At 33.5% G+C, this 18,676-nt stretch overlaps 1 protein-coding gene and 1 pseudogene across 2 annotated transcripts; both read left to right on the plus strand.

The window, feature by feature from the left end:
- Positions 1-7,657: 7,657 nt before the first annotated feature.
- On the plus strand, positions 7,658-14,072 carry LOC18589872 (protein RETICULATA-RELATED 4, chloroplastic-like). Its single transcript, XM_007015037.3, has 8 exons — positions 7,658-8,446; positions 9,348-9,416; positions 11,097-11,228; positions 11,336-11,389; positions 11,496-11,540; positions 11,774-11,913; positions 13,409-13,534; positions 13,635-14,072. Exons 1-8 carry the CDS (start codon positions 7,901-7,903, stop codon positions 13,699-13,701), a joined length of 1,179 nt encoding a protein of 392 aa, XP_007015099.2. The 5' UTR covers positions 7,658-7,900; the 3' UTR covers positions 13,702-14,072.
- Positions 14,073-14,884: 812 nt separating this feature from the next.
- On the plus strand, positions 14,885-16,917 carry LOC108663287 (uncharacterized; annotated as a pseudogene). Its single transcript, XR_016028334.1, has 4 exons — positions 14,885-14,930; positions 15,064-15,250; positions 15,391-16,127; positions 16,378-16,917. The product of XR_016028334.1 is annotated as an uncharacterized LOC108663287 (transcript).
- The last annotated feature ends 1,759 nt before the right edge of the window (positions 16,918-18,676 follow it).

Raw genomic sequence — 18,676 nt, forward strand, 5'->3', positions numbered from 1 at the left:
TGATTTGGGCTTGTTTCAACGTACTAGATAATGGGTCTCTTGTTGGATATTAATTGGGTTGGCTATTGGGCATGGCTTTGCTTGGTTTGCATATTATTATTTCCTTTGTTCATTTGTTATGCAATATTTTTTTTTATTTTATTGTTTTCTTAGAATATATATGAAAAGTAAAAAAGGTAAAAAATGAAAAATTGTAAATACTCATCCATAAAAAAATAGGTTGGTCAAGTAAGTACAAAAATATATATTTAACTATAAGAAAAGATAGGATAGGCAAATAGAAAATAGATCTAAAATATATTTAATTGCAAGAAAATAGGTTAAGCAAGTAGGCAAAATAAGATTTATTTGGTCAAAAAAATAAAATTTATAAGAAAAAAGAAAGATATTTATTCATAGAAAAGGGTAGATTAAATAAACTATACATGCATATAATAATAGAGTGGAATATTTAGTTATATAAAAATTAGATGAAGATTAAAAATAGACATTTATTGTTAAATACTAAAAATGGTAAGATAAGAAAAATAATGATAATAATAATATAAAATATATTGTTAGAATAGTATCTAGGTTTTATTTTTTAAAAAATATATTATAATATTAATAATTGCAAAAATTATAAGTCATATCGATGATGGGATGTTCATTCGGAACGTGAAATGTCGCAATTTCTAATGAATTTCTCTAAGTAAAGGATTTTGACTAAAAACCCGCCAATATGATAGGAGGGTTTTAATTTTGAATGCCGATATTTACAATTCTAAATAAATGAAAAACATATTAACTTAATTACTAATCAAACAAAATATAAAAAAAATAATAATATAATCCTAATGACAATAATAAATACAAGAAGGAATAAATGAAATGTATTGTTTTAAAATATAAAAGGTTAAGAAAAATGATGATATTCATAATGATAAATAAATAGTAAAAATAAAATTTTCAAAAATAGTAAATTCACAATAGTCAATACAACTAAAATATAAAATAGATTTATGAGAAAAGATAAACAAAATAGCTAGTCAAAAAAAAAGTAGGTTAGGTTAATAAAAAATAAGGAAGAAATTTATTTATAAAATATATATACATAAATAATAATTATGAAATACGATTTTTGGTTTAAAAAGAAATAGTATTTAGGTAAAAAGGAAAATTCATACAGTAAAAATAGATAAATACTTAAATTTAAAAATATATTCACAATAAAATGAAATAAAAAATATAGTTAGATAAAAATAATAGGTATAACATGTTTATCCGTGATATATATGCATACTAAAGAAATTTCAAAGAAATAACAAAAGAGTTGTAGGAAGATTAAGAAACAAATATTGAAATTTATGGGCATACCACACATCATTATTGTATTGTTAAATGCCATGGCATGTAGATGTATTGTGTACACGAATCAAAATTCCGATGACGGGACTTTTCGAGAGAGCTGGTAAAGGTGAGTTTCTTCGAAAAATTTTCTAGGTGAAAAGATATCTTTGAGTCTCACCAGTACGATAGGAGAGCTTGGAGAACGTTTTTAATAAAAGGCTTTTGCTCATATAAAGGACGGCATTCACGAAAATATTATTTTTACCTACAAACAATTATCCCGACAATATGACTTACCTAGCAAATTTGCGAAGGCGAGTTTTTTGAGTATTATCCTATGTGAGAGAGTACTCTCGAATCCCACCAGTATAATGGGCGGATTCATGAAGTATTCTCAATAAAATGTATTCGTTTGGCATTATCTAGATTTTATGCCTTGCATTTTATTATTGCATCATGTGCATGTCACACTCGTAAAACCAAATAAAATATCTTAATTTTTAATAAAATTAAAGATAAAATAAATAAATGATAATTAAGGAAACACAATTAAATAAATTTAAAAATTAAGGCTCTAATAGGATAACCTATAATTAAATAATATCGTTCGTGGAACGGGCATCACGAGGAGTTAATCCTTCCCCATGCATAACCGTACTCCCGAACCTAACTCTAAAAAATCATAGGCCAATTTATCATTCTTTCGACAAATCTAAAATTAATTTAGGGCCTCTTCAATTAGAACTGAGTCAACAGGTGATCAATCGCACCTAGAAAAAAAAATTTGATAACAACTTCCAAACTCTTGAATTTTTCAAGTCTAACGGTGAGGTTCTCGGACCTGACAAGTTACGACACGTTGGTGCTACACTAGACTAGGTTGCTGGAACAAATAGAGTGGGAGCGGGTTTTATAATCAGAGGCGTGGATGGTGACTTTCTTTTTGCGGCAGCAAAGAAATTACAAGCAATTTTAGAAGTGGAAGAAGCTGAGCTGCTGTCTTTGGTCTGGGCATTATCTTGCTGTTAAAAAGAAAATATTCTTGTTGCAGATATTTTTGTGGACAACCAATTGATAGCAGGGTGGATTAAGATGAGGAAACTTAGGGGAACATTGGGCCATCTAAATGAAGCCCGTTTTGTGCTGATGGAAAGAATTAGATGCCACTCGATTGGTTCTAGTCCAAGAGTGAACAATAGGCAAATTCTACTGCCCAGATTGCGAAAGGGATCGATGGGGAGCTATTAAAGTGGAACAAGTCAGAAGAGTTGCCAATGTCTATCCAGCATGCACTGGCTTATGATAAAAATGGATTTTTGGGTACAGAGGGGTAATCTGATTGGTACTTAAGGGTGTAACACCGCATGCTAAATGAGAACTCTTTTTCCTTAGATAATAAGGGTTTTTAATGAGGCTCTTTTTCATGGGATAAGCACCAAACAAGGTGGGGATTCGTTTCACTGTGGAGCTATATTTTTTTTATCAAATGTTCTCACTTTGTTTGATTGTTTGCCAAAGTAATGAAAGGCAATCTTTTCTTCAAAAAAAAAAAAAAAACTTATGATATTTGTATCATGTATGCTGTAGCTTTCTTATTACCTGTTTTATTTGTGTCTGCCTGATCAGTTACTTAGGCAAGGAAATTATGATACGAAGATCGGATAAGTGTATTGCTTGATTATATTCTTATCTATATTTTGTCTTCTCTTATGCTAAAACAAGTAGCAAGAATTAGTGTTGTTTCAGAAAGATGGCAACACCTCTGCCACTTTTTCACTGGTAGTTCAACTTTGAAATGCATGAGGATGCAGAAGGTTTTTTCATTTTTTGTTAAGGGTAGAAGGGTTCTTTGTAATAGGAAGAGAGGTAATGTTGCAACAAATAGAACGAGATGTACAGGAGGCAATAAAAGGGAAGATTGAAATAGTTTCTGAGACGATGATGGATAAAATTTTAAAAAAATGTGGAGAAAGTGAGGTGGCAAAGGAAGATGGAGAATATGTGGAAACAGCATAGTAAGTATTTGGAAGAGTTTAGAGAGGCACTTTGTTGAGTTTCAAGTTCATCTTTGACGAATTGTCATAACTCTATGTATAGACTAGGAAGGACTCGAGCATTTAATGGGCATCATGTAGAGAAACACATTTCCCCGTTATGCACAATGAGGCACATAGTGGAACGTATTGAACAAACCACAGTTGCCGCAAAAAGCAAGCCACTGTCGCACCATCAAACGCAGAAATTGAATATAATGCTGCTGCCAAACTAGCAGCATAAGAGTGCACTTGGCTTTGTAGGATGATTGCTGGGATTTCTCATTTATTTGACAAATCAGTCCAGATCTGTTGTGACAGTTTAGGCACTGTTCGTTTGGCCTATAATCCAGATGTTCATGCTAGAACTGATTAAGCGCATAGAGGTACATCATTTCTTTATCAAAGAAAAGGTGCTTGCACAAGAAATTTTGACCTTGTCAAGGTGTATAATAATGAGCAATTAGTTGCAGACATCTTTACCAAGCATTGTCTAAGATGAAGTTCGAACAGTTTAGAGTAAGTTTGGACTTCGTTTCCCAAGTAAGCACAAAGGGGGAGTATATGTGTCAACTTGATGGCTGCCGCAGATACTTTGCGGAGCTAACGCTGATATATTTTCTTGGGACTTGTAGCATGCATGTAACTTTGGTGCCATGTGTTGTGATTTTGTATCGTTAGCTAGTTGTTTATTTATTGTTGTTGTTTTTTTTTTTTTTGGGGGGGGGGGGGGGGGGGGGGTCATTGATTCTTTGCAAATTAATGGAACATTTAATCTTGTTATATTTTATTCGAATTACTCCTATTTTATGTTTTACCATATCTCAACTTTGAGCTGTATATATTGAATCTCTACAATGCTTTTGTGCCAATGACACAAGTGCACCGGAATGTGCGAAGATGTGAAATTTCATCCGTCATGTTTTGGATGTTATGAAACTATAAATTATAAGCTAAAAATCTTAATTATAACCCATGAGATTTCACCTCACAACTATAGCGAAAGTGACTGAATTAGATATGAAAAGTTAAAAATCACCAATTCAAAGTAATAATTTGAATATCCAAAAAAAGTCTTTTATTATAAAATTGTAAATAAAACTACCAATGTTTTATGATAATTTGCAATTAAAATACAATCAAAAGTTTAACCTATACTTTCACACTGTTTTTTTTTTCCTAGGAAATCATTTTTGCTGGATGTTTTTCTATAAAAAGTAGTTTATGAAACATTTTTCTTTTGCAAAGAAACTGGTAGTTAATTTATGAATATAAAATTTTATTTTATTCGCCTAGTGTTGTTTCTTTATCCATGCATTTTTTTAAAGCCATATCTTCATTAAATTAATGGAAAGGACCCTCCACTGGTGAGCTCTCATGTATTTTACCCGTGCATTCTTAACAAGCTTTTGATTGATGTTCAATGCACTATAATGTCAAAAAAATTATAAAAAAATAATTTATAATATTAAAAAAGAATATCAAATGTCTAAAAAATATTATTTTGATAAAATGAAAAGGAAAAGGGAAGAAGTAAATATAACAAAAGAAACAAAATGCATATAAAGCAAAGTTTTTTTTTTTTTTTGATACAACCAGAGTATTGTTGAAAGGATCTTAGCTTTAGACAGTTGTCTTGTGCTAGGGTGGCAACTGGCAACCAGGAGACATTTGACTTTAACTGGCTGAGACTTCCCAAGTTCTTGGAAGTTATCATTTTTTCCAACTATTCTTTTGTTTTTTTTAAAAAAAATTGTATTTTTTATAAGAAAATGTTTGTATATCTTTCACTTCTTTTTTCACTTTGTATCACAAATTGTCATTAAAAATTATTATACTCACTAGGACTTTGTAATTATATGTGCAACATTATAAAAAAAAATGGTAAGGGGAGGGGGGAACAATTAAAATTGCTTTGCATATCCAATTATAAGTAATTACAAAAGAATTGTAAAGTATTATTTGTTTTTTGTATTTTATTTTTTACAAAAAATAAAATAAAATTCAAATAAACACAAATTACCAAATCTGAGTAATTCTTAACTATAAGCATATAATATAACTAATTTTGTCTCTAAAAGAACATTCAGCACAAAAATTTTTTAAATTTCATTTTACAAGTCTCGTGTTTAAGTTCTATAAGTTCTATAGTTAACAAAAAGTCATGATCTTTTTTTTCTTGTATTAATAATATTATAAAAATAACAAATTGTTCATTATTAGTATTTTTTAACAAATAAATATTTATTAAAAATTTCAACATTTAATGAGTATATTTATTGTTTAAAATCTAATTTTACAAATATATAAATATTATTCCATAAATACTTTTTCAAGAGTCTTTTGTTCTCTTAATAGAAAAAAGAAAAAGACTCTTTTGTTCTTATACTGCTTTAAAAAGATTCTTTAATTTTTTTAAATAATTAAATTCAATTTTTAAAGATTCTTGACAATAAACCTAAAAGTCAAGACCTAGCGGAGTCCACAGTGCTCGAGTGGCACCCACCGCAAAGCTGTGGTTACCGTGTGCATTCTGTAAGTCTCACCAACCCCGTCATGCCACAAATAAATGGCTTCTAAACGTCTGTCTTCGAGGCGGTGTGCTACACGTTCCCATTGATAATTTATTTTCTTACTTTTGTTCTATTATATTAGCAGTAAACTTAAGAAAGCATCTAATTATAGTATATCTCCTAGAAAAAAATTAAATTAAAATTTATAAGCTACAATCTACACCAGAAAATAAAAAGATAGAGACCCAATCTGTTAAATTACCCTAAAATTTGTCAACTTTTTTGATTATTTTTAATAATAGTAAAAAATTATTATTATGAAAATATTTAGCTAATGATATAGTGCACTTGAGTATTTGACTCATTAGTTATTATATGATTTTCCTATTAGTTAGTGTATGACCTCTCTATCTAAAAAATAAAGTTCGAATCCCTCTTCCGTTAGTTATAAAAAAGAAAAAACCTAACCAATGATATAGAGGGATATATATAGAAGTTCAAGTAAATTAATATTGGTTTCTTGTTTATTAAAAAATTTTCAATTCTTAATTATTTGGATAATCATTTTCTTGCTGAATTTTTTTATCATATTTTGATAATTTTTACATTACAAAACTATTTATAAAACAAACTTAGTTTATAATTAACTTGATAATGGTGATTTTTAGTTATTGTTGTATTGGTTTTCAGTTACAACCATTGACAATTTGTCTCCATTCATTTCTCATGAAGTTACAAATATAAGTAAAAATCATAATTATAATTAAGTATTACAAGTCATATGGAAAATCAATGATTAAATACAAATCAATTATTAAACCAATATATAGATGGACAAATTCAACATAAAATTAGACTAAATTCACACATGTTGAGATTTAAACATGAGATTTTAAAATCATCTTTTTATTAGTAAAACGAGATTCATTGACTTGTCATAATTTATTTTCATCAAGTATCAAACACAAGATTTTAGAATAAAATTAAAAATGATTTTGTTGTTAAAAATGAGATAAATCATTTTATTGAAAATTAAATTTTCTAATATGACATTAGTTTGCCTAATCAAGGATATCATTAAAAAACCCATCCAAAATTTTATACCAAATAGAATGAGGTATAAAAAAAATTATTAAATTTCGTGAAGTATAAGCAACTTATTAAATTTGTGTTACACAAAATACTGAGAACCTCTTCCATATTGTAAATTTCTTTTCTTTTTTCAAGATTTGAATATAAAATCTCCAGAATTTCTCTAAATATTTAACTATCTTTTCTTATTAAGAACAACTATTCCTTCTATTTATAAAGACACTTTTTTTCGGTATATATTGAATTAATTGGTGTTTAACTATAAAGAGAAATAATTTTCTCATTATACGAATCATATCTTTCAATTTGTAAAATTCGAAAATAGAATTGTAATGAAAATTTATATATAATGTAAGAAATTCAACTTCAATTTAAAAAATATATTATCTATTTTAATCTAAAAAATTTGATTGTTTTATTCATAAAAGACGTTTCGTAAGCATGAGTGTCAATATCTACAAATATATATTATAACAAATATTTGGAGATTCATAATATGATACTTGATCGGGGTCACAAAATACAAAAATAAGTCAACTTTATCGCACAGACCAAAACAAAAACCTTTAGTACTTTTTTGGGTTAATTATTAATTTTTCTTCTTTGATAGCATAGAATAGCAATATTTTTGTTTGATTAAAGTAAGAGGTATTATTTTTTCTTTTCTTGATAAAATCGTCAGACAGAAGAAGGAGCGTGAAGTTTAGAGGACAGGAAAAGAGAGTATGAAAGAATTTAACCCTAGAGTTGAATTGCAGACAAAAGCCCTTTAGGTAGCCGGTCTGGCGTCTGCTCAGATCCTTATGTTTGAAAACTAACGCCCACAGAGAAAGCAACAAACCATAACACATACTCTGAAAATAACGTAAGGAAAATACACTCCAAACTCTGACACAAACCCATCACCGCCGGCCACCGTCAGCCACCGCAACAATGTCCATCGCCGCCGGCCTTTTTACCCTAACCCCTTCCCCCTCCTTCTCTCCTCTCCCTAAAACCACCCCAAAATTCTCCAACACTTTCCCTCGCCACCTCCCCCTCGACCTTTCCTCCTCCTCCTCCTCCTACACCACCAGTCTCCGCCACCGCCAACCTCCCCCATTTTTAGCCTTCTCCACCCTTCCCGGCGGCGATGGTGGCGACATTAACAACAACAACAACTCAGGTGGTGGCGGTGGAAACAATGACAATGGAAGAGGCAAAGGTGGTGGTGAAAATGCAGGTGATGAGAACAGGGAAGAGGCGATGATTTTGTTGGCAGAGGCTGGGAGGTCATTGGAGAGTTTACCGAAGGACTTGGCGGCTGCGATCCAAGCAGGGAGGATTCCTGGGTCGGTTATAGAGAGGTTCTTGGGGCTTGAAAAATCGGGGCTTATGCAGTGGTTGATGCAGTTTGGTGGGTTTAAAGAAAGGCTTTTGGCTGATGATCTTTTCTTAGCTAAAGTTGCCATGGAGTGTGGGGTTGGGATCTTCACAAAGGTTTGTGTTTTTTTTTACTTTTGAATTTTGAGTTTTGGGGGTTTTTTTTTTTTTAATAGTACTGATGATGATATGAATGGGTGGTGAAGATTTATTCATTTGTTTTTCAAAAAAATTGGGTTTGAATTTGTCAAAAGTTTCCTTTTAATTCTCTTTCCCTTCATCATTTGTATTGCTATGACAACTTATAATGCGGTTTTCATTATTTAATTTATTTTAAGTAGTTTATCATGGTTGATTTGTTGTGAAATAAGTAAAATATACTTCGTAGTATGAATCATGGGTGATTTTGTAGCAAGGATAGGTAGATTTTGGATAAATGAAGAAGAAAAACTTAAGTTCTCTTTCTGAACCTTGTATTTATTGGAGTTACTTTCTTTTTTCTTATGATATTTGTCTGCATGTTGAATTCTAGCCAAAATTTTGGAGTACTTTGCGTTCTGTTCGCTTTGGAATTTATATCAGAATTTACGATGGAACATCAATAAAATAAGAGGTATGTTGGGAAGAAAACTGCCTAAATAAGGCAATGATGGAGTGGAGAAGTGCTACCAAGTTGGAAGGTTTTATCCATGCTGAAGCCCATCGGTCTTGCTTGTGGATGTATATGGTTTTTTTAGAATTAGATGTTCCTAATCCAGCTATGAATCATGGCAGGTTCGCATCTCAGCCTGTGTAAGCTAGTAAAACAACTTGGTTGAATTTTAGCCTAAGCAATTGAACCTGCAAGAGCCATGGTTATGCATGACCCAAATTTTGCTCTCGTGCATTATCCTAGGTTTAAAGGGTTGTTTTCTGTAATGACCTCTGTCTCTCTTGTACACCATGCTGTGTGGCTTGTTCAGTTTTGTTGATTCAATCTTAACAACTAATATGCTTATGTTTATTTCCTGTTTTCTAGACAGCTGCAGAATATGAACGTCGCAGGGAAAACTTTTTCAAGGAGCTCGAAATTGTTTTCGCGGATGTGGTATGATTGTTTACCATATAGCTAGTTCATTTGAATATGCACTTTTTCAGCCTTCTTTTGGTCTGAATAACAAGGATGACTTGTTTGGATAACTTAAAAATTTAACTTCAAGGATGTCTTTATGCAAAGAGATTGATTTCATGGCGGATGCTGAATTTTGATGCCACTTTAAGGCTATTATTGTGATCCTTTAGAAATTCTAGATTGACAAGCTATTGCTTTCTCAAAATGCAAAATAAAAATTTCTTTTCATGACTTAAGGAAAATTAATATACTTCCATTTAATGCTCTTTTTCCCACAAAAGGTAAGAAGTCGGCGGCCTAATCATTGTTAGATGAATTCTATGACCTGCTTAAATTTTTCTTTGATTATGAACTCTCAACTAAATTAATTCAATATATGCATTGGTAATTATAATTACATCACATACAAATTTTAAGCATTGGTAGGAATGTGCACTATTTTTTTTTTTTAAAGCAAAAATCTTGTCATCATTAGGTTAATTGGATGAACATGCTGAATTCACTGATGAAGCATTGTATATAATTTTTCTAAAAATAGAAAAAGATAGATAGGATAACCACTTACCAGCCGTGGCACTTCTAACTTGGTTTGAGTATGGGAGCCCCTATCCTCTTGGGGACCAATGCCAGGAGGGGCCTTAAAATGTTAAGCTTGTAGACCTTGGACTCTTCCTTCAGGGCTTGCTGCAGATGCTTTATGCCATCCATCAAGGGAATTGAGCTTTAGCTTGCCTCCTGAACCCATTGAGGGAGTGGTAAAGAAGTTTATGGTTCAAGATTAATGTGAATGAATGATTCTCATTCTCCTCAGCAACCAACATGTGACTTGTACCCATATGCATGTCCTACTAGCAACCAAACCATAGAGGAATAAGTTTTTAACCACACCTTTCTGTTATTTTGCATGCTCATCCTCTACTAGGCTGCTAATTCTTCTGAGACAGATAAGAGACTGAGCTTTGTTGAATGTGAAGGGGAAAATAGCATGATTAAAAGGTTTTATCAGAGAATTTAGGTCTTGAGAATTGAGAATTCAGATCTGGTTGAGTTTAGTTTTATGAACTCACTAATTGACACAAAGTAGTAATAGAAGATAGATTTTTGCCGTTACTGTAAAAGGATCTAGGAATTTCTCCTTAGAGAATAGTGCCTTGCATTTTTTAGTGATTGTAACATCAGACAGCTGCAGCCTGCAGATTCTGGTACTTCAACGGACTGTGAAATGATGTGAACTGATATAATAGGTAATGATTTGTTATTTTGATTTAATGAAGGCTGTTGGTTAATGAGAAACATCAAGAAAGATCCTTCTTATCTTTTTTTCATCTGTTTCTTTTCTCATAACTATAAAATATATCAGGTGTTTTGGCCCCCATTATTATCTGTCTACTTTTTATTTATGAGCAATAGAATTAATTGCAGATGGATACCTTTTTCTGAGCAATATTGATAATCTATCAGAAATTGATAATATGAGGAAGCAATGAGGCTCTCTTTGAAAATTTATGCTATTTTTAGCTTCAGAGTATTGTGGTGGTGTAATGTATATTTTCACCGAGATCCATTAGCACATAACATATAGATTATTATGAAATATGAATTACATGTACAACTACGTTATTTTCACCATTTTAAATTTCCAATTTGTGTTTCTAGGTAATGGCAATAATTGCAGATTTCATGCTTGTTTATCTTCCTGCTCCTACTGTCTCTCTCCGGCCTCCTCTTGCAGTCAGTGCTGGAGCTATTTCCAAGTTCTTCTACAGCTGCCCTGATAATGCTTTCCAGGTTTCTGTTTTTTATCTTCGCTGATGAGTTTGCATGGAGATTGTGCAGAGTTTCTTTCTAAGATGCTAAAATACAACTGTTCTATGGTCATAAAATTCTGTCTGCAGGTTGCTCTTCATGGAACTTCATATTCACTTTTGCAGAGATTAGGTGCAGTAATGGTAAGGAGATCTTTTTTGTCTTTTAAACTTTTAAAAGTTATGATTTCTGCATATCTGAGTTAGGAATAAACAATCATGTTGTGTTTAAATTGTGTGCGCTCTGCAGCGTAATGGAGCAAAACTTTTTGCAGTAGGCACCACTTCTTCACTGGTAAGTTTTTTGGCTGTTCTTACACATTTTTCCCTGATAGTTGGTGATTGAGAAAATTATCTGCAATCTAACATTTACAGTAATTAAGCTTATTTTCCCTTTTCAATTTTTATCAAATCTTATTATCTCTTCTGTTTCTATCGAGAATATCATTGCTTCTTGCAAATCACTCTATCAAAGTGAAAGGCCAAATCTGGATTTGCTGGCATTTAACGGACTTTGTTCTCTTGTAGGTCGGCACAGCTGTCACGAATGCATTGATTAATGCAAGAAAGGCTGTTGATAAGTCTTCTGCAGCTGAAGTTGAAAATGTTCCCATACTATCCACCAGTGTTGCCTATGGTGTATATATGGCAGTTTCTAGCAACCTCAGGTTTGTAGATTTAATATTTTTAGTGAATAATGGTTCTAAGGCATGAATTTTGCTATTTCTTGTGGAACCGCTTTTACGATTATTGTTAAAGTGTTCAATTCTGATAGTTTGAGATAATGCTGGGCTACACAATTGGAGGTGGTCTTCTGCCATCCTAAGATAAGAACTGTAGACCTCCAAGTTGGAGTCTTAACTTCTAGCCATTGGGGTGTCCTCTTGGGACTCATGCTGACTTGCTGATTTTTTGTATAGAATCATTTAAGCATATTAATAAGTCTGAGGTCTTGCTGGAAAATTAGTTTTGCATATTATCTCTGGCTAATGGATAGCTAGAATTAGTTTTGCATATTATCTCTGAGTATGTGTCTAGCTATACATGTAGCTACGGGGTTGTTTGGCCCTAAATTTAGCTATTGTAAGAGACTTTTTAAGTATGCCGATTGAAGAATAGATGTATCTTCTCCTTACAGAAAATTAAGTATGCTTCCTTGGAATTATGGAATTTTGGTAAAATAAACCAATAGGGAGGTATCTCCAATGTAGTGTTTTAAGTCTATTTTGTACTGATTTATGCAAAGTTATAGATATAAGTAGAAGGATGATTTCTGTTTAGGCCAAAACTGGTGAAATTTTATGTGCAAGTCATCAGTACCAATAAGGGTTCCTTTGTCTCATCGCTCTCTGTTGTGATATACTTGTGAGCATTTGCTTGGGACATTTTGATTGATATATACAAAATTAAATGAGCTGGATATTTAATCTTTTTGATAGAAATAGAAGATAATTAAAAATGTTCCTGTTTTAAATATGCTTTTCTGATCTTAGTCTTTTGTTTGAATAATCTTTTTCCTTATTTTGGGCTTTAAAACTTTTATTTTCTTGTGTTGCGAGAACTTTGTGTTGCTTATTTTAGTGAACTGGGAGTCACCACAATCTGCGATGCTTTTTTCACTGTGATATTCTGTTGTTAGGACTGATATTGACAATATCAGTTTTCCAAACCCATTGAGAAGTCAAAATGATGTTCTACTTCCCCCTTTTTTGCACTTTTAAAATCCATTGGAATCTTAATATGTACCTTGATTTTCTTCATTCAACTTATTTTTTCCATTTTGATGTTGTCTTAAATTTATTTAAATACTAATTTATGCCTCGCTGAGGTTGACATCTTTCTAATACTCTAGCAACTTATTTCACACTTCAAAAATGAACAAATATTGAACCCTTTGAAGATATTTAGCTTTTAACTTTTAACACTTGGATGTCACAGAATACTTTGCACCCTCCTCTGTAAGTTTTTTATGGCATGCATTCTTGAGCATAATTCTCTGCCTGTACAGGAGAAGTTTGATGTTTGAAGCTGGTATGTGTATTTCCAGATTAATACCTGTGAAGCAAACATGTTTGAAATAGTAATTCTATGCTGTGAAAAGGCTTGGAATTGAGTGTTGTCAGATTTTGGAATGTTTTGCTGAGGGTTTGTTTTGTTGAATAGGTACCAAGTGCTGGCTGGTGTAATAGAACAGCGGATTTTGGAGCCTTTGCTACACCAGCACAAGCTTATGTTGAGTGCAATTTGCTTTGCTGTTCGAACAGGCAACACATACTTGGGTTCCCTGTTGTAAGATTCTATATTAATCTTTAAATATTTTACTTGCTAGGATAGCCATTTTGCTGGTTAGAGTATCTCAGGTTTAACAACCTCCAACTTGCTTCTATAGGTGGGTGGACTATGCTCGATTGGTAGGTATTCAGAAGGCTCATGAAGAGAACACTGCATTGGAGTGATTTATGTTGATTAAATTTTCCAAGGTTGGAACTACTAGTGGTGTTGCCCATCACAGTTGCATGAAAGTAGGTTTGCTGGTCTCAAGATTTGAGTGATGGGAAGCTTGGCTCCCATGATTGGTTTTTGGTTGACAACAACTACATTGTCTAGATCATGGCTGAGCTGACGGTTGAATAGTTTGAATTTTCTTCAGCTTTCAGTTTCTTGTTAATGCGCCGGCCCCTGATTAGGGTGGCCTAACCAATGGGGGAAAGAGAATTCTCTTCTCAAATGCCTGTGGTGGGGACCTTTACTATAAAAGAAAGTTTTGTCTGGAGATTCTTTCTTATATGTGTATTGATATAAAGGCAAAGGCGAAATTTTCTGTTAATTTTTTCTTTATTTATTTTCGGGGCCAAGCGTTAAAATTGAGTTGTTGTCCTTTTGAAACGCTCTTGATTAGCGTGGGGGGAAGGTCAAAGATGCGTTGAAGCAAAATGAGCTTTTTCTTTATGATATGACCTCCCTCAAGGATCTCATTAATATATACACTGTATTGTTTTGCCCTCTCTTGACAGAGTCAATGCGCAAACCCCTCCCCATATATGTGTTCCATTTTTGTAAGATACCATAAGAAGGGGATTGAGCATTTGTTTCTAGTTTTCCTACATACCAGAAGAAAAACAAACGAGCTTCTTCCTTTTATATTGAAATGAGGGATCACATTCCATTTCTGTACTTTCTTCTTTTGAAGAAAATATAGGTCATCCTGAATTTTGGTCGTAACCCACTTGATTAGCCTCCTCAAAGAATTATATCTCATAATTCTTTTTCTTCTTTGCGCTTCTTCAAGTGATTAGTTTTTATCAAGTAACATGGAAGATAGAAACCCAGCATGGGTCTACCTTTCTAAACATAGCAAGCCACCCAGAAACCACCTGAAAAACAGAGGACAAAAATCAAGACACAGGTTCCATAGCTGGAATCGGTCCACCTAAAACAGCTGAAACTGGGAAAGACAACACCTGGAGACACAGATAACAAGAAGGGTGAAAACAGATCAACACCCGGTCCCCCCCCCCCCCCCCCCCCCCCCCCCCCCCACACAATACCAAAGACACGTTACACAGCTTTTTTTTTTAATTCTTAAATTGCTACCTATCTTAGCTGGTGCATAGGGCGTTGTATGGGACACAACTGTCGATGGATCAGGATGTTTCATGCTTTCTTCTTCCTCTTCGCAAAGAAGGTAAGTTGAGAGCGACACGTTAAACAGCTTGCAACACAAGAAACTCATATAGAAAACGTGTCACCCAGAACCACTCAACGCCTGCAGATGGAGAACCATTAGTCCACAACTGATAATCTGGCCATGCATGTAGCTTGTGACAGGAATGAAAGGGCCTACCTGCATCAGTTCCAAACGCAAAACCACCATGGTAGCGCCATGCTCGAAGACGTCAGAGCTATCAGTATCACCACCTTTTGTAAAATATTTCCCCTATCCACCCCAAATCGAGCCAAGAAAGGACTTAATACACCCCTAGCCACCCCCTCAATGCCATCCTCGTATCTCATAATTCGGGTAAGCACATTTCCTTCATTCTAGACAATCTACGCTTCTTTTACCCATTCCCATGTCAAAATTTCTCTCAAGCCTTTGATAACTTATTGTGAAACTAAGTACCAGCAACTTTCAATCAATGAAGCCGAAATTTCGAAGCCCTTTCCTTGTTCTTCCACACATTCTTGTATAACCTTCCCTGCAATAAAACTTCTGATCTTTCCTCACCGTTTGAGGTCAAATGGTCGAGTTCACCTATAACTGTGGATTATCCCACCAATGTTAGCCACATTAAGTTTGTTTTAGTCGGTAGCTTAAAAACATGGAAGCAAAGAAGAGCATACACTGAAGCCTGGTGGAGGCCAAATGAAAATAGGGGAAATATCTTTCTGGATTCACCTCCCTCAGAAGAATTTCTACCTTGGCCTGAAACTTCTCCTCATTTACAGGTCAATGAAGATGCCACTAAGCTAGCAGTATACCCTAAGCTTGCAAACCCGATTGAAGCACGAATCTTCCGTTCCGTTTTGGATTCATTCAGACTTGGAGATAACAAAAATGTGAGATGGTTTGTAATAGCAGATGATGACACTCTTTTTTTCGTCGATAATTTAGTAGAGGTACTAGCAAAATATGATCATGCTAAGCACTATTATATTGGAATGTATTCGGAGGCTGTTATATCAAACTTTCCTTTCTCCTTTGATATGGCTTATGGGGGGCGCTGGATATGCTTTGAGCTATTCCCTGGTAGAAGGACTCGCGCCATTGATGGATGATTGCCTTGAGAGATATCCATTCATGCATACCAGCGATTATCTATCATTCTTGTGTTTATCAGACTTGGGTATTGGTCTAACCGTTGAAAGTAGTATTCATCAGGTAACCCTACTTCTGAAATGCGAGATTACTTTTCTGGCTTCTCAAGAAGTACTACTATTAAAAACCGATAACAATTGTAACTCTAGACAATAGTCTGATAGTTTAGTGGTCAATGTAGTCTACTAGAAACATGAAATCAAGGGCTTGAATCCTTTTCAAACCGTTTACAAGAACAAAATTATACAAAATTATGAATAAAACATTTGATGACAAGCTAAAGAATTTCCTCTTGTGATATTTTACACTGCAGATTGATCTACTTGGTGATATATCAGGCATCCTATCATCTCATCCTCAGTCCCCAATTGTTACACTTCACCATTTTGACAACATAGACCCACTTTTCCCTTCCAAGAACTGCACTGAATCAATAAATCATCTCATGGAAGCAGCCAAAGTTGATCAATCACGTCTGGCACAACAAACAATCTGCTATCACAGGCCAACCAACTGGTCTTTCTCAGTGTCATGGGGCTACTCGGCGCATATCTATGAAAATATAATCCCTCGGGAGTGTTCTAAGGAAACCCCTTGAGACATTAGCACCCTGGAAAAACGGTCCGCTTCCTGTTAGAGGATAACACCTGCATGGACACGTGCAAGCATTCTGACAACATAATCAGTGCTTAGTATGCTTACTTTCTGTCAACACCTCTGATGTTAGAATAGGATAATGCTGTGCTGTTTTTATCTTAATTGAACACCTGTTAAGCGGTTGTTACAGGTGTTATAAACTCTAACATCTTGTAATATATATGATCACTGTGTGATCATCATGTGCTGATATGAATACCCTGTTTTGCTTATTAGCTCACTAGTTCTCTCTAGCCTTCTCTCTGCTTTAAGTTATCGTAATATATTATGACATTAACATGGTATCAGAGCAGCTCCCAACTCCTGTAGGACCTTAGACAACTTTCTTTTAATACTCTTGAGTTCTCAATGGTCTTTCTTTAACCTCTTGTTTCCAAATTAGTTTACTGTTATAATGTCAACACCTAATATAACTCAACAACCTCTACAGTCTTTGATGGCCCTAATTATGGTGTATGGGCTGTGAAAATGAAAACTTGTTTGAAAGGTTATAATCTGTGGAATGCTGTAAAACAAAATGTTGAACCCCAAGTACCAAAGGATAATGCTCTTGCCGCGCAAGTTAAGCAATATGAAGAAAAGATTGCAAAGAAGTTCAAAGCTCTTTCATTCATTCAATCTGCTGTCTCAGAGGACATTTTCAGCAGAATCATAGATTGTGAAACAGCTAAAAGTAGCTTGGACAAGTTACAGGAAAAATATGTTGGGACATCTAGAACAAGTAAAAATTTTTGCCAAATGAGTGGTGTCATTTGACGCCACTCTCATGAAGGTGGGTCCATCCATGACATGCACCAACAGTTGCTTAAATTTAGTATAAGGACTCTCGTTTTTTATTGTTAACTTACTATCTACTTTTTACTACTATTTACTTGACATTTTTTTTCTTCAACAGTTGTTAAAAGAAAAAAGATTAAAAAAAAAGTAAAGAGTATAATTAAAGTAAAAATCATATTTGAAGTTCTATTAAAAATGAAGAAATGACTCACATGAATATGAAGAATTATTAAATTTTATACATCTAATGGGATATGTGTCAATCCCTTAAACTTTACCCCTAGAGTTATCGATGTCTAATAATATAATAATCCTTCCAATATAATATTATTAGGAAAATAAAATCACACACCCTAATATCCATGAAAGGTTTTTCTTTAATGTTTAGTTCTTCATAATATTATTCACTTGCATCCAAATATACTTTTTGTTTTTCCTTAGAAAAAAGCAAATAATAAAAATAATAATCAAACATATGTAGTCTTTGCTACGTAAGAAGGATAGAAAATTGGAAAATTGGAAGAGGACAAAAGTGAACAGACAGAAATCATGCTTTTTGTGAGTATGGATTGAAAATGGCTATTTCTCTTACTTTCTTTCCTCTAGCTTTTCTCACTGACTAGGCACTGGTAAAAGGCAACTTCTTTCCACTTTTCGACCCACTCTCTTTCATCCACCCAGTTTTCCACCTTACCAATCAAGCCTTAAATTTTTTTCTTTTACTAGAAGGATTGATGACAAATAAAAATTTCAAGGAGGAACACCAATTCAGATGTATTGAAGCAGCGAACTCTTGTATTTTTCTGGTATTCCTTCTGACCTTTCACGAGTTCAATGCATGAAACTCCTCCCTTGATAGCGTGAAGGCTTTCGAATAAAAAAAAGCCACACTTCACGTGCAACTTAACCGCTTCCCTTAATTCCGAGTTGAACGGACAAAGCACCCCCCATTTTTACAATTTTATAGTCACAAAATTTTGGTTAATTCACATGATTAAGCTGACTTAAACCAAAAAAATAGCTTTATAAACCAATTTCAAAATCAATCTTAAACTTCAAATGCAAGTTTTAACCTCATTTTCTGGAGCATATTAATTTTCTTTTATCAAATTACCTTCTTCAATATCTTCCTGTATCTATTCATAATCTCTTTTGCTAGTACAACCAACTTCAGTCCA

The sequence above is a fragment of the Theobroma cacao genome, chromosome 9 (assembly GCF_053813885.1).
Source record: "Theobroma cacao isolate CCN51 chromosome 9, ASM5381388v1, whole genome shotgun sequence".
Classification (NCBI taxonomy): domain Eukaryota; kingdom Viridiplantae; phylum Streptophyta; class Magnoliopsida; order Malvales; family Malvaceae; genus Theobroma; species Theobroma cacao.

Excerpts from the sequence above, each read along its gene's own strand:
- LOC18589872 (XM_007015037.3), top strand. The coding sequence starts at position 7,901 with ATGTCCATCGCCGCCGGCCTTTTTACCCTAACCCCTTCCCCCTCCTTC. Across the intron at positions 11,541-11,773 it reads TAGGCACCACTTCTTCACTG|GTCGGCACAGCTGTCACGAA; the intron begins GTAAGTTTTTTG and ends GTTCTCTTGTAG. Across the intron at positions 13,535-13,634 it reads ACATACTTGGGTTCCCTGTT|GTGGGTGGACTATGCTCGAT; the intron begins GTAAGATTCTAT and ends TTGCTTCTATAG.